Source organism: Cyprinodon tularosa, unplaced genomic scaffold (genome assembly GCF_016077235.1).
Source record: "Cyprinodon tularosa strain WSP-4 unplaced genomic scaffold, ASM1607723v1 ctg659, whole genome shotgun sequence".
NCBI lineage: Eukaryota > Metazoa > Chordata > Actinopteri > Cyprinodontiformes > Cyprinodontidae > Cyprinodon > Cyprinodon tularosa.
Window position 1 is genome coordinate 273751 of NW_024039406.1, and position 20737 is coordinate 294487.

Here is a 20737-nt window from a genome sequence, read left to right on the forward strand (position 1 = left end):
GCTTAAGAAATGTTTGACATATATTAAATCCCAACAAGCTCAATTAGCATTTATACAAGAAACACATTTATTAGACTCAGAAGTAAGTAGATTAAAAAGGGACTGGGTGGGGCAGGTGTTTCATAGCTCCTACGCTAATAAAAAACACGGAGTTGCTATTTTAGTGCATAAAAAACTAAATCTTACTGTTTCAAAAGAGCACAAAGACTCTGATGGCAGAGTAATATGCTTAGAAGCTGTAATCAATGGTGTGAAGGTTAACCTATGCAACATTTATGGACCAAATCAAGAGGATGCAGATTTTTTCCATTACATAAACAAAATGATTAGGGACATATCTACAAGCAAATCAATAATTGCGGGAGATTATAACCAGGTCGTGGATGGGGTCTTGGATAAAACTACGTATTCTAGGGTCGAGCCCAAGGACAGAATGGCTATTGAGTTAATGATGAAAGATCTCAACTTGGTAGATATTTGGCGGGTGATTAACCCTAAAGAACGAGAGTATACATTTTATTCTCATAGGCATAAATCTCATTCCAGAATTGATTACTTCCTAATCAGCAATAACTTGGTGCAAGATGTTTCAGACTGTTCAATAGGACCAATTGCACTGACAGATCATGCCACCGTACACTTGGGTTTGATTTTGGAACCAGATTTGATCAAAAAGAGTAGGTGGAGACTTAATGTGTCTTTATTACATGATACTGAACTATGTAAGTACTTGGAACAGGAGCTTGATAATTTCTTTGAGTTGAATATGGGTTCAACAGAAAGGGTGGGTACTGTTTGGGAGGCATCAAAGGCCTATATACGAGGGAAATTGATTGCATATGCATAAAAAAAAAAGAAAGAACAAATGCAAAGAATAAATACAATAGAAACTGAGCTAAAGACTTTGGAAAAAAGGCTATCAGAATGTTATGATGAGATACTGTTAAGACAAATTTGTGATCTAAAACTACAGATAAACGACATATATAACAAAAAAGTCGAATATGCTTTATTTAGATTAAACACCAACTTTTATGAGAGTGGCGAGAAAGCTGGAAAACTCTTGGCAAGACAGCTTAAAAGGAAAGAGGCTAATTTTACAATACCAGCCATAAAAGATGAATCAGGAATTCCAAAGACCAGTACTGGTGATATTAATGATGTTTTCTTTAAATTCTATAACAAACTTTATGAATCACAGGTAAAACATGATCTTGAAGAGTGTGACAGGTTTTTTTCAAAATTTGACTTGCCTAAACTGACAATTGATCAACAAACATATTTGGACAGCCCTATAACAGTAGAGGAAGTAAAAAAGGCAATTTCTCTCATGAGACCATCGAAGTCGCCAGGAGTGGATGGGTTCCCATCGGAGTATTATAAAAAATTTGCAGACAAACTGGCTCCAATTTTGACGGAGGTCTTCAAAGAATCACTTGATTTGGGGAAAATGCCGGACACTTTTAATGAAGCCCTAATTTCCTTAATACATAAAAAAGATAAGGATCCTATGGATCCCGGCAGTTTTAGACCGGTGAGTCTTATAAATGTAGACTGTAAAATTCTGACAAAAGTCATTGCAATTAGAATGGAAAATATATTGCCACACCTAATTCATATGGACCAGGTGGGATTTGTGAAGGGAAGGACATCATCAGATAATGTCCGAAGACTCCTGCACCTCATGTGGCAAAATCGCAATAATGACACTCCAGTAGTGGCCCTGTCGTTGGATGCCCATAAGGCCTTTGACAGGGTAGAATGGAGCTTCCTCCAATACACTCTGAAAGCATTTGGATTTGGGGAAGGCTTAATCAAATGGGTTAGTGTGATCTATGCAGACCCTAGAGCCGCTGTGTCAACAAATGGGTTAGTTTCACCTTTTTTCAAACTACAACGCGGGACAAAACAAGGAGACCCATTGAGTCCCCTTCTGTTCACCCTCTTTTTGGAGCCCTTAGCTGCGGCAATCAGAAATAATGAAAATATCAAAGGTGTGGTGCAGGACTCAGAAGAACATAAAATGTTCCTGTATGCTGATGATATTCTACTTCTTATTAGGGATCCTTCCACTTCAGTCCCAGAGGTTTTGTCAACAATTGAACATTTTTCAAGGTTATCAGGGTACTTAATCAACTGGCAGAAGTCTGAGGCCATGCCAGTCTCAAAGAACTGTTTCCAAACTCACCTCTCACAGTTCCAATTTAGATGGACCCCTGTTGGTATGAAATACCTTGGCATTAAATTAAGCCCGGAGTTGAATAATATAATCTCAATCAATATAGAACCACTGCTCCATAACTTAAAAAATAATATAGATAAATGGAAACTATTAAATATTACTTTGTGGGGTAAAGTTAATACCATTAAGATGCTGGTTGCCCCACAATTCAATTATATTTCAATGATGGTACCCCTGATTATTAGTAACACCTGGTATAAGAAATATAATGAGCTAATCAAAACATTTTTATGGAATGGGAAGAAACCGAGAATTGGTCTTAAAAAACTTTCGGCTCTGAGAGGGACAGGAGGGATGGCACTCCCAGATTTAGAATTATACAATATTGCATTTGAATTGAATAAATTATCCAGGCATTGGAAGAAGCAAGACTTGGATAAGGGATGGGTTAAAGTTGAAAGGGCATTAACAACTCCTTTTGAAGTCATCCAGCTGCTTTCTCATAAGCCTGAAGGTGAACTACAATATAACCCAATTATACAACATTCTAAATGGGCATGGAATAAGGCTCACAAAATATTGGGCATCTCCTCATATAAACAGACTTACTCCTCAGTTTGGAACAACCCAGTAGTGCGTATTGGGAAATCTCCTGTTTATTGGAAGAAATGGTTAATAGGAGGGGTCCAGAAGATTGAGGATTTGTACAGAGATAACAATTTCATGTCATTTGCAATGCTGAGAGACACCTTTAATCTTACAGATAAAGGGGATTTCTGGAAATATTTACAAATAAGAAGTAGTGTAGGTTCAGTTTTTGAGTTGAGCAATATACAGGGAGAAAACCCATTACAGGCCTGGCTAAACTTACCAAAAAATTTCCAAACTGCATCAATGTATTACAAGAAGCTTTTAGGTGACCAAGGTGCAATATGTGAAGGTTTAGGACTGAGCTGGCAAAAAGATCTTAATATTAATATTATGCAAGATATGTGGGAAAATGTTGTTTCTAATGTAGGATGGGCCACCAGGGATGCAAGAAGCAAATTTATTCACTACAAAATTATTCATAGATTTTATTTTACACCATCCAGATTATTTAAAATGGGTTTATTACAGAAGAACACCTGTTGGAAATGCAATGGTGATATTGGCACATACATTCATGTATTCTGGGAGTGCCCCCTGGTGGCTCCATTTTGGACAGAGGTTGTAAAATATCTGGAAAGATGTATTGGTTTACCTATCCCAGCATCACCACAAATGTGTTTGCTTGGCAGTAAATGTTTTATACCTCCTGGGTTCACTATGGACACTTACAAGTTTGCTGTGACTGGTTTTCTTGTTGCTGCACGTCTAATTTTACGAATATGGAAAAGCCCCCACAAGCCACAAACATCAGACTGGATTAAAATGATGACAGAAACTGCTTCATATGAGAGACTGTTATCAAAAATTCACGACACCCAGGATAAAACAAGCCGGATTTGGACATATTTTTTTGAATTTGTAAAAGGATCTAACTCTGCTGAACTTACTGTAATCTAATTACAATGTGCCACTTTTATATTTTTGTTGTATTGTTCCTGAAAAAATAACAATAAAAACTTAAATGACAAAAAAAAACTTTTTTTCATTTATTCATTTTTATTTTCTTGCCAGCACAGGGGTTTTTGGGGTCGGATGGGGTTAATAAAAATATAAAAATGTTGAAATGCTGTGTTCTGGTACTTGTTATACTGGTCAAAACAATTGTAACAACTGCAAAACATCTGTTTTAACAACAATAAAAATATGATAAAAAAAAATAAAAAATTACAATAGAATAAACCAAAATTTTTATGAGCAAAATGACCACAGAAACAGCGTTTTAAAACATATTTCCCTTCTGTATTTGCACACATATGTGGGGAAAAAGTGCTAATAAAAGTAACCCCCACTCTTCCTACTCAATGTTAATTCACTCTTATAGCAAACCTGCAGAAAAAATGAAAAAGACAGTGTTAGGTTCAAAAATGTAGGTTCGTAAAAGAAGGACTGAATTCACACAGAAAGGGATTCTCAAACAGCTTCTGCAGAAGGGGAAAGAGCCAAACCCAACACTCCAACTCTCTCTCTCTGACCCCCCTCCTTGGGGGGTATATACACTCACCGGCCACTTTATTAGGTACCCCATGCTAGTAACGGGTTGGACCCCCTTTTGCCTTCAGAACTGCCTCAATTCTTGGTGGCATAGATTCAACAAGGTGCTGGAAGCATTCCTCAGGGAGTTTGGTCCATATTGACATGATGGCATCACACAGTTGGCGCAGATTTGTCGGCTGCACATCCATGATGCGAATCTCCCTTTCCACCACATCCCAAAGATGCTCTGTTGGATTGAGATCTGGTGACTGTGGAGGCCATTTGAGTACAGTGAACTCATTGTCATGTTCAAGAAACCAGTCTGAGATGATTCCAGCTTTATGACATGGCGCATTATCCTGCTGAAAGTAGCCGTCAGAAGTTGGGTACATTGTGGTCATAAAGGGATGGACATGGTCAGCAACAATACTCAGGTAGGCTGTGGCGTTGCAACGATGCTCAATTGGTACCAAGGGGCCCAAAGAGTGCCAAGAAAATATTCCCCACACCATGACACCACCACCACCAGCCTGAACCGTTGATACAAGGCAGGATGGATCCATGCTTTTATGTTGTAGACGGCAAATTCTGACCCTACCATCCGAATGTTGCAGCAGAAATCGAGACTCATCAGACCAGGCAACGTTTTTCCAATCTTCTATTGTCCAATTTCCATGAGCTTGTGCAAATTGTAGCCTCAGTTTCCTGTTCTTAGCTGAAAGGAGTGGCACCCGGTGTGGTCTTCTGCTGCTGCAGCCCATCTGCCTCAAAGTTCGACGTACTGTGCGTTCAGAGATGCTCTTCTGCCCACCTTGGTTGTAACGGGTGGTTATTTGAGTCACTGTTGCCCTTCTATCAGCTCCAACCAGTCTGGCCATTCTCCTCTGACCTCTGGCATCAACAAGGCATTTCCGCCCACAGAACTGGCGCTCACTGGATGTTTTTTCTTTTTCGGACCATTCTCTGTAAACCCTAGAGATGGTTGTGCGTGAAAATCCCAGTAGATCAGCAGTTTCTGAAATACTCAGACCAGCCCTTCTGGCACCAACAATCATGCCACGTTCAAAGTCACTCAAATCACCTTTCTTCCCCATACTGATGCTCGCTTTGAACTGCAGGAGATTGTCTTGACCATGTCTACATGCCTAAATGCACTGAGTTGCTGTCATGTGATTGGCTGCTTAGAAATTAAGTGTTAACGAGCAGTTGGACAGGTGTACCTAATAAAGTGGCCGGTGAGTGTATGTGTGTGTATATATATATATATATATATATATATATATACATACATACATACATATAGAAATGGCCCCTTTTTTAAAGGAATATCACTATATTTTATATACTCTGCATGCGAACCTATAAATTCAGAAATCTGATGGCTGAGGGAAGGAAACTATTAAGTCACTAGGACCTGCACCTATGCCTCCTCCCAGAGGACACGATGGTGAGGAGGTCAGCATTGATTGTTCACGCTCTCCTCAGACACCACCAGCATGCTGTTTCACCCTAACATCGGTGGAGTATTTTAAATTGCCACACATCTGGCTGCATTTAGAAAAGCAGGGATGTTTTTCAGCAGCATCAATCTTCATGCTTCATCACCACTAAGGGATTACCCTTCATTCCCTTACAGCAGAACAATTAGTGGATGCACATCTTCAAGGGAAGATATATCTCTGAGCATCTGTTTGCCTTTTATCTACACCTTATTTGTGAGCCACACACACTGGGGATGGGCGGCATGGAGCTAGGCTTACATATAAATATATTTACTGTGACTATGTCATATATATGTGCATTTAAACAGTCTTTCTGTGTAAAGAAGTCAGGTGTTTATACTGAGCAACTACTATTTACTACCTTTTTTGTCTTTTGGAAGCAATTTCCCTTCTGGTCTCTAATAAACACAGCAGTATAAAACAAAACTATTGGTAAAACATGTCAGTTATGTCATGAACGGTGTTTGTGTGGAGGACCCAAACGCAGAGACCAGTAGGCAGAGGTGAATAAAGCCTGTTTATTCTGGTTCACTGAACCAGGGGCAGGAATCAGAGTCCAACAGAAAAACAGCAAACGAACCTGAACCAAGGAGACATCAGGGATAAATCAAACTAGAAGCCAGGGAGAGACGAGACAGGGCAGGCAGATAACAGACAGGAAGCCAGACAGGATGTTTGACGAGGATCCAGCAAACAGGAACTGAACAGGGAGGGCTTTTAAAGGGGACAGAGACAGAGAGAGAGCTGACGAGGAAATTGGCAGCAGGTGCTTGGCAGGACAGAGAAACAGAGGAAGGGAGGACACAAGAGGGCAGCAGAGGACAACAAATGGATAACAGGAACAATCAGACCAGGACCATGACAGTACCCCCCATCTAAGGGCGGATCCCAGACGCCCTAAAATGTCCAGAAACTAAAAACAACCCACCCAGGGTGGGCGGAGGGGAAACCAGGCACAAAAACAGAACAGAGTCCGAAAATCAAAACAACCCACCCAGGGTGGACGAGGGCAACAAAAAGTCTCTGGAGGCCGGCCGTGGGGCCGGAGCAGAGAGAGACGCTCTGGAGGCCGGCCGTGGGGCCGGAGCAGAGAGAGACGCTCTGGAGGCCGGCGTCTCCAATGCAACAGGAAACTAGGAGGAGGACGCCGCCTCCGCTTCAGCAGGATGCGCCGAGGAGGACGCCGCCCCCGCTTCAGCAGGACGCGCCGAGGAGGACGCCGCCCCCGCTTCAGCAGGACGCGCCGAGGAGGACGCCGCCTCTGCCTCAGCAGGACGCGCAGAGGAGGACGCCGCCTCCGCTTCTGTTGCTCTGCAACAGGCTCAGAGGGAGCCGTCGACTGCGGCTCAGGAACAGGATCAGACGAGGCCGCCCACTGCGGCTCAGGAACAGGACCAGACGAGGCCGCCCACTGCGGCTCAGGAACGGGACCAGACGAGGCCGCCCACTGCGGCTCAGGAACGGGTTCAGACGATGCCGCCCACTGCGGCTCAGGAACGGGTTTAGACGATGCCGCCCACTGCGGCTCAGGAACGGGTTCAGACGATGCCGCCCACTGCGGCTCAGGAACGGGTTTAGACGATGCCGCCCACTGCGGCTCAGGAACGGGTTCAGACGATGCCGCCCACTGCGGCTCAGGAACGGGTTCAGACGATGCCGCCCACTGCGGCTCAGGAACGGGTTTAGACGATGCCGCCCACTGCGGCTCAGGAACGGGACCAGACGAGGCCGCCCACTGCGGCTCAGGAACGGGTTCAGACGATGCCGCCCACTGCGGCTCAGGAACGGGTTTAGACGATGCCGCCCACTGCGGCTCAGGAACGGGTTCAGACGATGCCGCCCACTGCGGCTTAGGAACAGGATCAGATGAGGCCGCCCACTGCGGCTCAAGAACAGGTTCAGACGGGACTGCCCACTGCGGCACAGGAACCACCATGGAGGGGGCCTTGAAGGCTTGGGGCGCCCGCTAAGGTGCCTTGGAGGCCTGGAGCGCCCGCTTAGGGGCATTGGAGGCTTGGAGCCCCCGTCGAGGGGCTCTTGGAGCTGATGGCGGTGGCAGGAACAAAAAAAAATCTTCTCTCTCCCCATAAAAAAAGCTCCAAAGGTCAGATTCCTGTATATGGGGAGGGCTGAGGAGTTCACATGCCTGGTTCTCTGCTGGGTCCATGTTTTGGCTGGATCCTTCTGTCATGAACGGTGTTTGTGTGGAGGACCCAAACGCAGAGACCAGTAGGCAGAGGTGAATAAAGCCTGTTTATTCTGGTTCACTGAACCAGGGGCAGGAATCAGAGTCCAACAGAAAAACAGCAAACGAACCTGAACCAAGGAGACATCAGGGGTAAATCAAACTAGAAGCCAGGGAGAGACGAGACAGGGCAGGCAGATAAAAGGGGACAGAGACAGAGAGAGAGCTGACGAGGAAATTGGCAGCAGGTGCTTGGCAGGACAGAGAAACAGAGGAAGGGAGGACACAAGAGGGCAGCAGAGGACAACAAATGGATAACAGGAACAATCAGACCAGGACCATGACAAGTTAAGTCCAGAACATGCAGCTTTACTTTGAAAGATAATACATGGAAAAACAAAAGTAGGTCCAATATTTTTTTAAAGAACTTTCATAGCTGAGAATGTTCTTGCCTCATGCTGCTCACTAAGAAGGACTCGACAACATCCTCCTGGATTTCTCATAGCCTAAAGTTAATACTATTGGTGGAAAAAAAGGTGTTCCAATATATTTACAGCACATAAGGTGAACAAGTCTAAGCTCTATATACCTAGTTTGGTCTCAAATATATAAAATAAGCTTATGAGAGAGCTTGTTCACTGCAAAAATGGTCTAGAAATAAGTAAAAATGTCTTAAATCAAGCGTATTTACCATTCATTTTAGTAGGTAAATGGGATGATTTGCCAATGGAATGAGTATTTTTTACTCTTAAAATAAGATTAGATAAAATGCACTTGAAATTAGACAATGCAGTTCCTATTTCTATTTTAAATGTAGATTTTCTTGTTCCATTGGCAAAGTATTTCACTTACCTCCTCAATTCAAGAACAAATGCACTTGGTTTAAGAAAAAATTACTTATTTAGATTTCCATTTTTTGCAGTGTGTGGTGCATCATGGTAGGAGCTGCCAGAAACCTGCACAATCAACATTAGTCTCATTGCTAACTTCAGCTCACACCCTCTTATGGGCTTTTTAAAAGCCAAACTACAGATATGGAGGCTAAAGTTGCCCAATTGGAGACTAGAGGAGTTACTAGTCCCGCCCACTGAGTTTGATGTGTAACATTGACAGTTTAATTAATTTCATAATAGGTGGCAAAAACACATTTCAAACTATGGAAAACCAAACTGTAGGATTGTACAAAATGAAACAGATTAGTTCGCTCAACTGTGATATCTCTAAAGTCCATGTGGAGTCAGCTCTGCTCGCAGGGCACATGAAGTACGTCCAACTCCATGATGGCCTTAACCATCCCTACTACATACTAAAAACTTAAAGGTGTCATCACCTGAGGGATCTGAAAAAAGAAAGGAAAGTAGAAAACAACGCATAATGTCATGATACCTTCAGGTTACGCTTAGTGTTATAAAGGTAGCAAAGTAGCTTCGAACACTAATCAATAATAAAGGAATTTTAATGAATTTGTTTGCACAGGTCATATTGTTCTCACTTTGTCATGCTAGCTAATTCGACAAAGTAAGATCAAGAATAGGTCAGTTATGTGACATAAATGTTTGCTATGATAGAACCTATTCAACAAATTTGTTTCTCCTATTTAACTTATTTGCTCTTTTTTAAAGAAGACAAAAACCACCACAAGCAAGCATTAACTTTAAAAAAATTAAAATTAAAATGGTGATAAAAACTCGATTAGTGTCCCAGCTTCATGTAAGAAACCAGGAAACAATAATAAACTAAGCATGGCAAACTGCTAATGTTGCTAACATTACATCAACATAAGCCCCGTTTATATTACCATTTTGAAACTGTGACTGAGATAATTGTTGAGTGTAAATGGAACGCACAACTAAACCGGACAGTGCCAAATACAACCGAACCGCGCTAACTGGTACTAGTTCATCAGTAGGGCTCGGCGCGGTTCAGTTCTGGCTCGGTTCTCAGATAATCAAGAGTGCGTGAGCAGAGCATTTCATCTCCTTATAGTCAGCCTTGGGAATCATGAAATTTCAGACATTCGTAAAAATACTAGCTTCCCTGCCGTGCCACATGTTTTCCAGTGATTATTCTGCTTAGAAGTGTGATGAACCTCAACGTCTGTCGTTGTTTCCTGCGTCTGCAAACCCTGAATAGACTAACGTTTGTTGTGTCCTCTTCCAGAAGCTGACTCGAGTAAATTCACCAAGGGATGCCTTCTTTGCCTGACTCTCGGCAAAGTCCCTGAATGTTACGGTCGCAGGGCGTGCTTCGGTGGCACCACCCATGTACAGAGCCCTTGACGTGGCATAAACCCAAGTTACAACTTTGTGGGTATCCTGGTGGGAAAAATGGGTCCAAATAAATAGAAAAATTTGTTTTTGGTCCTAAAATTATTAAAATGATTGTCAGCTTTATTCGATGATGATTATGAAATTAATGCATGTGCATATGGAACTATAAAAAATGAGATGCTTAACTCGGTTTACTGTTTACTATCATGCAACTTTGGTAGAAACTGCTGAGGTTAGTGCAAGGATAATCACAGTTATCGGGAGACCGCTCTATTCTGTGATTCATTCAAGAGGAGCATTTTGTTCTATGACCTGATCAATTGCCTTGTCAGACACTATTCTGTAACCCACCCCATGTGTTATGATCTGCTAATAAAAGGCTTCTGCTGAGGACACCCACCAGAGAGCAGATGTGGCTGAACGTGGCTCTCTCCTCCTGCAGGAGCTAAAAATCCCTATTCTGTGCGGACTCAGTTTCTTTTTACTAAACCTGCAATTTTGAACGTAACAATGATTTTCAAGAAAGTTTAAAAGGATTGTATATGTCAAATAGTAGTTTATGTCCCGGTTGAGTGGAGGATTTTGAGGACCCAAATGCAGAGATAAGGAGACAGAGGCAAGTATTGAAGATTTAATAAAGCAACTGAGGCAAAAATCCCAAGTACACAAAAAAAACAAGGAAGCAAAATAACAGAAAACTTAAGGGGAAAACTCACGTGAGGGGCCAGAGATGAGGAAACAGCAAAAACAAGAAGAAGGAACCAGCACTGAGTAACTGCAGAGGTGGTGTATATAAGGGGAACCGAGCAAAGGATGGCTAATGAGCTGAATAGGGAGCAGGTGTGAATGGAACTAATTAGAAGGAAGCAAAGGGGAAAGGAAACGAGCACAAGGGGGCAACAGAGAGCAACTAAAGACTGCTTGAATATAATGTAAAAATAAAAAACAGAATAACTTATAACTGAAAACTAAAAACTCTGAGTCCCAAAAGGGGAGAACCACAACAGTTTAGGACATTGCTGTTATCTTAAACTAAGAGAAAAACTCAAGAACAATGGCTTTCAAACGTTTACCAGTAACTAACAACAGTTGAGCGGTAACCTCACTCGCAACAAATGTGAGCATTCTCCCTGCTGCATTATACTTGGATAGCATGACTGATTAACCTGGTGAGCAACAAGACTTGGACAGCTGAGCGTAGCAGCAGGAAAGAAAATCTATCACCACCAAGGCTCATGCCCAGACCTGGCACTAGATAAATGAGATAATAAAAGCTCCTGTGTGTATGCAGCATTTTAGTTGAAATCTTTTTGTTTATCACTTGTATGCATCTGTTGTACCCGTTTGCCATGACAACATGGTATCTAAACTTACTCGATCGTTTTCTAACAATAAATCTAACCTAAACCGAATCCAAAATCAATACTTTTCCTAATGATGAGGCTTTGGTCCCCAGAAGGACTGGTGGGTCCTCATTGATGTAGCAAATGTTCAGAAATGGTCCCAACAAGTAACAAATACAAAACACACACACTTCTATAAAGTTTTGGTTGCCTTGAAAGTTTTTCTTAACTTGCTTTTATTTTTGCTGCAGCAAGCAGAGGCCAGAGAAACAGCAAACATTAGGAAGGTAAAAGGGACAAGAGGACGTGGCATAGTGTTTCTCCTCTGTGTGCATTATGGATGAGGCGTGTCTACAACGTTCAATCAGCTGGTCTCTGAGGGCCTAAAGGTGGCCTCTGAGGTTATATAAGACCGCATGTGTGTGTGTGATCCTGTCTTGGCATCGCAGTGAGGACCGTTTTCCCCAATTTCACCATCAAATTGAGGACAGTTTGTAACAAAGAGGAATTTTTTTTTTTTTTTGCCCTTTGTTTTGTATTTTGCTGATTTGCATGTTTGGGTCTAAGGTTTGAATTTGTTTAGATTAAGTTTAGCATGGGGAATGCGTTAGGTTTACAGCTACTGTCGGGGTTAGGGTGTAGAAAAAGTAAACAATCGGCAAGAATCCATAGAAGTCAACACATGGTCCTCACTACATGTAGCAAGACGACAATTTGTGTGTGTGTTTGGTATGTATAACAGAGTCTGAGTAAGCAGTAAGAAGATGTCATATAAAGCAGTGGTTCCCAAAGTGAGGCTCGAGATCCCTCAGAGGATCACAAAACACCAACAGGGAAGTCGTGAGATAGTTTTCACAATCACTGTGATGTAATCCATGAGGTAGAGTATATAGAGGGCCAATCTTGAAATATGTAAAAGTGAATTTCCTATGAAATAATTAAATGTACCATAAAATAATTAATATAAGATTTAGAGCTGAAACTATTAATCCTGATTAACCATAATTATAAATTGATTATTCCAATAATTGTTATAAATTATATAGTATATAATGATATATTTATCAATAACTAGAGTATAGAGACTCCACAACATGCCTTTAGCTGAGCAACCCATTTACACTAGCAAAAATACCAAGTTTTTTTTTATTATATAAAAATTTAGCATTTAAGATGAAAAAAAAACGTTAAAAATATTTTTCAAGCAACATTGTTTTATTAAATTTTTAATCAACTAATCGAAAAAATAAACAGATTGATCAATTTGCAAAATAATTATTAGTTGCAGCCTAATTAAGATGTACTTATGTTAAACACGATTCAAATATTTGCAATACGATTTCAATTATGAAATGCACAATTTCATAATCACAGCAATTACAAAATATTTCCCCTTAAATAATAAAACTATATTTAAAAGTATCAATCAAATAATAAAAAACAAAAAAATATTTTATTAATTTGTATATTACTTAATTCAATTTAAGATTATAATAAATTATCAAATTAACAAATAAATGATATTCAAAAAAAGTAAATAAAAGTTATTGAAAAAAGCATTTTCCTATCTATGAAATACGTTACTTAAATATTAGATATACCGTGATTTTATGAAATACACAAATAAAATGTCCCAATAGATTTTTAAACTAAATTAGATAAAAATATGACTTATAATTTTTTATTAATCAATGCGTCTAATACATGATTTAAATGTTGGCTTAACCATAAAGATATTTTGAATAAATTAGGTGTAAGAAATGTATTTTTTTTTACTGTAAAATAGCTTTAAAATAGCTTTTGAAACATTTTGATGATCAGACTGACATCCCGGTGGTTTAGCATCAATGCATCTATAAGCCTGTAGCCTATTTTGTTTGGTTTATTTTGGGTGTGAAGTTCCCGCACTATTGGGTGGATGTCACGTCAAGTGCGCACATGTTGAATAGGTACTTCCTAGTGAACAATCAAAGCGAGATATTCAAGGCAGACTTTCTGGATACTCGGACCAGCATTCAGCTCAACTCAGACAAAAAAGATATAACTTCAGGTTTGGTGAAAAACTGCACACAAAAAAAAAAAAAAAAAAGATTGTTGATTATAAATGCGAGCTACAGTTGCTGCAGTTCTTTGTTTTGGCCACTGGTGGCAGTATTCGTAGAAAACCTTTAAACAATAAATGTAAAATTGTAAACGAAATATTTAAATGTTCTCTAACACTTGAGTTTAATATCAGATATACCATGAAAATATAAAATGCAACGTTAAATGAATAAATGTACGGTTTAATAAGAGGGTATGGACTGAAAAAAGGAAATAATTAATTATGTTTATAGAGGCAGGTATTTAATTATTTAAAGAGAAAACAAATATCAAATATATCAGAAAATAAAAAAGCATAATAATTAAAGTTCATTTAAATCATTTAAAATTATACACTTAATAATCAAATATTATTAAAAAATACTTGTATTTATTTGTCTTTTATTTTTGCAGATCACAGGCGGGAATGCTGCCCAGCAGTCGTCACATCTCACACCTTAAGCAGCAGCCCAACTCCTTCAGCACCGACTCAAGCTTTAAACTCAGACCATCAAGATTAATTCAATTTACAGATATTACAAGCTGTAAGCAAACTTGCACGGATAAATGATATTAAACCAAATTTAACCAACAAAGAATGTCAAAGTGAGATAAAGCTCAGCCTCAATAGCAAAAAAAAAAAAGTGTTTTAAATGGTTGTGTTGTCTGGGTAGACATGGTTAATGGAGTATCGTTTTGTTTTAATTTGATAAAGGGTTGTACTTTGTAAGATTAAATGGTGTTTTGCAAACACAAACTTAAAATAAATTTTTGACTGATCTCATCACCACTTCTAGCCAGTACCCACTCAGAATAATCAGATCCTTCCAGTTTAATACTGTAAATGCATTGAAGATGACTTTAGTCTGGTATTTTTTGGCAGCTTGTAAGAGTTAATAAATTAAATGTTTACTCCCAATTATGCGATTTGAAAGATACACTTTGGCTTAAACAGCCTGTGCAGCAAAATGGCAACCCATGTGTTTTCTACAGATTGATACAAAGCTAAGTTCATTCAACAGATATGTCAGATTATCAGTAAAAACACCAAATATGTCCAAAGAGCAGGTGCAAATCCAAAAGAGGTCATCAAAGCAAGTGTTTTGCATAAATGTTTTACTTCTTTTCACTTCCTTGTTGCCTAATTTCACCTCACAGAGGTTTTGTTGCTACGTCTCCACCAGCTGGTCTGGTTTCTGTCTACAGAGGTGAAATGTCTAGCAGATGCTCTGGCCATGGGGAATCTGTGACCTGAGCAAGATGGCAGCCACTTATCGTTTGCACCAACCAACATTATGTTGTTTGGCACCAATCCAGCTGACACGTTTGCAGCAATACAGGACAGATTTCTTGGAAGGTTTCGAAGTAGAGGTGGAATCCAATAATAAAAAGAATCAGACATTTACACAAAGCGGAAAACCTTATACTAAAACATATAAAAACTTTTAAACATTCAGCTTTCAATGCTCAAGCGTTGCACCAATCAGTGAGGCCCAGAGTTTCCACACAGCTGTGCATCAACGAAAATTTTAAAAAATCGCCACCAAAAAAGCCCATAATTCTTTGTTCTCCTACCGTCTTTTCTGTAAAGGTTGATCTCCACTTTCCTCTCCTCCGACCCCAGCAGGGCTTGTGCCATCTGTGCGATAGCCAGCCTCTTGGTGTCCGGCCCATACAGGAAGTTGCACGTGCAAGGTTTCTGCATGATCTCGGCTCGGGTGTAGCCACACAAGTGGCAGAACCCATCGTTGCAGAAGATGATGGCGCAGTTCTCCACTCTGGCATTAGCGATAACAAACTTCCGACCTGAGAAAGAGAACACAGGGATCTTCATTAGGACTTCTTTTATTGATATTAAATGTATCTAGTCTAAGTTGTCTGAATCGAAGTCTCTCTTCTTTATGGACAACATTTTGTTTCATTACTTATGTAAAGTACACTTGTTGTAAATGCAAATTTAAGGAAAAAAATGTAATGCAGGACTGAAACTTGTTTGATTACCATTGACTACTGTACTTGGCAGATTGAAGGCAGGTCGATACTTTTTTTTCAATCATTTGGACTCAGGAACAGCTTAAACTGTAGAACACCACCACAGGGTTTGAAAGGGTTTCACAATATCTGTTCTTGAGCTGTATGACCCGATGTTCTGATGCGATCTGACATTCCTCACACTGTACGTCCACAAACCACATGTTGGACTCTTCTTCGAAAAGAGATAGCACTGCTCCGACTCGTATATCCGGACGTTAAGTCAGAGAGGAAGAATTCCCTTGTTTGCACCATGCACATTAGGTGATGCTGAGGTAAATCTGCTTGTAGCTCTGCTTCAACAGCAGGATATGCTCACAGTCACCTAACAAGGGCCGACTGAATTAAAAACATGTTTGATTTTCATCCGACCATAGGACTCCCGATCAGGAGGGGGTGATGAGAGGCTAATCGCCCCTCATTACCACCTGTATGCAACAGTAGCAGCCATTCAAAATGGCCTTTCTTCCCTGCAACTCCAAGCGAAATCCCCTCCAACTTCAAGCCACTGGCCTTCTCCTGGGCGTGCATATCTTTTTAGTCTGACTCCACCCTTTCACTGAATTAGGGGTCTGACCAGGAGATGATGCTTCTATTTAGACCTTAATGTCCCCAAATCATGACAGAATATTTTAGTACAAAGATTGATGTTTAAAAAGCAATTGTAGGGGACGAGCCATGGACAAACCAAGGAAAGTGGGTAAATTTGAATGGCTACTACTGTGCATGTGTGAGGAAACTAGTCACATTCATAAAAATCACCCAACCACTTGAATTAAACCAACGTTTGAGGATATGCTAAAGTTAAGAACACAAAACAACTTTCAAACATCCTAAGGAGGAATGTATTCAGTAAAAATGTAAAAAAAAAAAAAAAAAAAAAAGATGTTTTTGAAAGCTTGAAAAGAACACAATCTGACTATCGGACTTGATAGTCAGATTGATGGATTGATTTATTGATTAATTTGAGTTTCTGAAGAAACCTGACATGTCTGCTCATTTGTTTCCCTTGCAGGCCCCACTGTGAGAAAAACAGCCTTTCTAATGCTTCAAAGGAAGAAGGAAAAGCTGACATCAAAAAGAGGGAATGCACCAGTCAACACAAGAAATTGACTTGTGAGTAAGTAGATGGAAATAAGGATTTACACTAATAGATGTTCCCCGTTTTTATGATCTCTGTTTGGTTCAACCATTTTTCTTACACAAGCTTGCTCATTGATCAGTCTTTCACATGAAAAGGCTAAGGTGTTCATTTGAGCTAATTTATTACAAATAAAGTTTGGGAAAATAGTTGAAAGTACAGGTGACCTTTATGAAACAAGAATGTTATTGATGTCTCTGATATGAATTATAATCCCCGTCTGTCAGCTATGATTTATTTCTGCTTAACTCCACTTTGACAGCCTTCTTTTTCATCCGCTCATTTAGTCTGTGATTTCCTACTGCTTTCCATCCTGGTATGAAACAGGACATAATACAGTTGCAGCAAAATTCAGACTTCGTTCATTTCTATGGTAGATAAAGTTTGGGTTGAAAATCAGGGACACCAACAGGAAATGTCCCAGTCACAACCTCCTGCTAATAGAATATACTTATAAACTGAACAACACATGAGAACTATGGAATACAAGATACAGAAAACAGGATGTTACCAACACTGCATCTGATTTGATCTAATGGTGGATTCATATCGAAGGGGTTTTCACGTCGTTTCCATGCTGGTGATACCTTGACATTTTCACCATAAATTCACATTGCCAGTGGGGTCACAGACTTTGTTTAGTCTCCCTAAAGAAGCGTCTAATAACCAGAAATGGTATGGAACGGCGTACAGCAACGCCGTGAAACAACACAGGGCTCAGCGTGTAATGGTTAATGCTAAGCTAAAAAATGCAAACTTGAAAACAATTATTATAGCTGTCACAGCTTACTATTCCAATTTTCTATGGAGGAATGTATGGAGGTAGATATTGTGCTTCTCTTTGGAGGCAACAAAAGAATTGTTGCCTTTTTTGGAGGCAAGAAAAAAAAAACAGCACTTCTCCCAACAACCTCAGTAAGTCGTTACATTTATTTTGATTTTGCACAATTCTACCTTAGTTGGTTAAATAACCTGCTGCTGTCATTTTGCACATCTCTGATGTTGCTGCTATTTTCAAATATCCATCACTGTAAAAATGTCCATAGATGTATATTGGTTATTTTTTATATGTTTTATATTGTTAAAACATTTTATAGTACAGTATTTTATTGTGTATCTTTTAACTCTTCACTATGAAGTTATTCTTTTTCCTAAGGTCCACATTTGTGTGGGGTTTGTTTTGTATCCTGCTGTAAACTCCAGAATTTCCCCACTGTGGGACAATAAAAGGATTTTCTATTTTGTTCGAATGCACAGTATATTGTCAAAACAATACAAAGGACATTAATACTACATACTACATTCATGTCTGCAGTTTATTAGCAAATAAAAAGGTTATTTTGGCGATAGCTTTTCTTCAAGGACCCAGGTTAAACCAGTTATTACACCAAAGATTGAGAATAAGAAATATGAAAGTCCTTGGATCAAAATGTGATCCAATTCATCCTCTGACTTACAGTAGGTTGAATAAACCCTCTTAATAATCTCACAGCTGAAATTGAGTGTTGAAGGCAGTCTTTTCTTAGATCAATATAAGAAACTGGTAGAGATTTTGAAAAACATTTGAATGAACTTTTTACGGTATGTTTGAGCCATGATCAGTAAACCCCCCCGTTCAGTGATGGCTTTTCTCTTTAAACAGAGATGCCTGTCGTCAGCCCTCTTTAAAAACCGTTCTCTCTGTTCAAGATGTGAATATTTTAGTCGTCAAAGGAGTGTCTTGTTTTTGAAGTAAAGTAGCTGTTTTCTCAAATTAATTTTTTTTTCAAATGTTCTTTTTTTTATTTCTTTTTTCTGGAATTAGTTATACAAATTCAATTTCAATTTATATTTAGATCTCATTCTCTTTACTTTTAGGGGTGGGTTTTCCTCTCCACTGTCAAGCTAAGATTAATTTCTATTGGTGTGATGATTATCATATTTCTATTGGTCAAAGGTCAGCAATTTTTATTATTCTTGAAAGGAAATTGAGTGTAATCTTTAAAACACAATATGAAAAGAATGGAATTTATAAAACTAAACCTAAATAAGCGACATACAAAATTTTTTTTATATCAAAAACATTGAAAAAAAAAAAATCAGAAAAATGTGTCAAAAGATAAAACCTGAAAGAAAATCAAATCAGTGTAAAGAAAAATTATACCCTAAAAAACAATAATTGATAATAAAGATTCAAAATTTCAATTAATAAATATATTTTGCTTCCGACAATAATGGATTAAAACTCACTCCATAATCTCTGCCCTTTCAGACTGGGATGTATAATCAAAGAAAGATGCTAAATATAGTTTACTCCATTAGTTCTCAGTCCTGTTTCTCAGGGTACTCTGTCTAGCACCCTTTAGGTCAGACATCCCAAAAGTCGGTCCTCCAGGTCTGCTGTCCTGCAGCTTTTAGAGGTTTCTTTGCTTTAGCACAGCTGATTCTGATTATTTCAGTTCAGCAAAAGCCTGTTAATCAACTATATATGTAAATCAGCTGTGCTGGACCAGGGAAACCTCTAACACCTGCAGGACAGCAGCCCTCCAGGACCGACTTTGGGTATGCCTGCTTTAGGTTTTTCATTGTTGCATCACACCAAAAAAAAAAAAAAAAAAAAAAAAAAAAAAAAAAGGATGATCAACAGGCTTCTGCTTCTGATTTCTTTATTAACATTTAAGGAAACTTGAACCAGTCCTTTTTAATAGATCCTTCCACCTTTAATTCTGCCGTCTCTGCTTATATCAACTAGCTGCTGCAGACAATGACCTTTTCTCCATGTAAAGTCGCTCTGTTCCTGAAACCTCGGGGCCTTTTGTCTCTTTCATTGTCAGCTCTGCCCTATCGTATCACCAGAACAAGTGTTTCAACACTGGGGCAACTGCCTGCAAAGGTGTTCATAATTAAACTATATTTCATAGAGCCATCAGAGGAGCAGTTAAACTTTACCAGCCAGGAGGGCAGAAAGTCTTTACTCTCATTAAATGATGTCAAAGAATCAATTTGTTGAGATTAAAAATTGATAGGTTGTTTTCAATCTGCTGGCCAAACGTTTTAACTTTACATCCCACCATTTATGAGTTATATTTTAATGTCTTCTTTCTCGTTCCAGTTTTTTTTCTTTCTTTCTGAGGAATTATTCTGCTGTGTAATACATTTGCAAACACCTAAATGCTCCACAAATAATGGAACCGTTTGTCCCTGCGTCAGCGGTTATCCAGACAGTTGGAAATGTGCTATCAGTGTCCTCACTGACTGTGTGTGGGTGGATTTACTGTCTCATCAGCATGCAAATCAAAAAAGGTAAAAAATAAAATGAAATACAAACATAACTGCATGATGGAGAGAAACAAATTTTCAAGAATTAGAATATAAAGCCTCTGGATTTACTAAAGTTACAACCTGTAACACAGAGACTCATTAATCTGTTGTTGTAGAGAAGTCCTGTAAGGAACTGCTAGCCCCCCCCCCTCACACATTTCCTTTTTTTTGTTTCGGTTAAATTTTGCAGATCGTCAAACTGACAGATTTAAACAAGAATGTTGTCAAATGATGATTTCAACCAAGATGACACCACCTGTCAATCAGTCCAGGAGGCTCTTCAGCAGTGATGGTAACAGCAGAGAGAGCTGAGTCATTAAAATGACTTGTTCACAGAATCAATCCGTTAATTTTACTTTAGTTTTGGTTTTACGATTATAATGAGCTACACATGGTGAGCTCTTTATAGTTTAACTGGATTCCCTCTTCCTTTACTTTATAATAGACAATATGCATGGCTTTAGTGACTGAAAATACCAGCTTAACGTGTGTTTTCACTGGGGTGTAAATAATAATCGTTTTGTATCGATGCATCGATCCAACAGCCGACGATCGGATGCATCGATTCGTCCGCAAG

The 20737-nt window shown here is 39.4% G+C and overlaps 1 protein-coding gene across 1 annotated transcript in view; it reads right to left on the reverse strand.

Moving 5' to 3' along the window:
• The window catches only part of LOC119799315 (potassium voltage-gated channel subfamily H member 2-like), a gene marked incomplete at its 3' end in the record, with an annotated part of 341978 nt that overhangs the window by 270741 nt on the left and 50500 nt on the right, over positions 1-20737 (reverse strand). The window contains exon 2 of the mRNA XM_038309148.1: positions 15264-15494. Coding sequence (XP_038165076.1) covers positions 15264-15494 — 231 coding nt within the window. The remainder of the gene's footprint in view (positions 1-15263; positions 15495-20737) is intronic.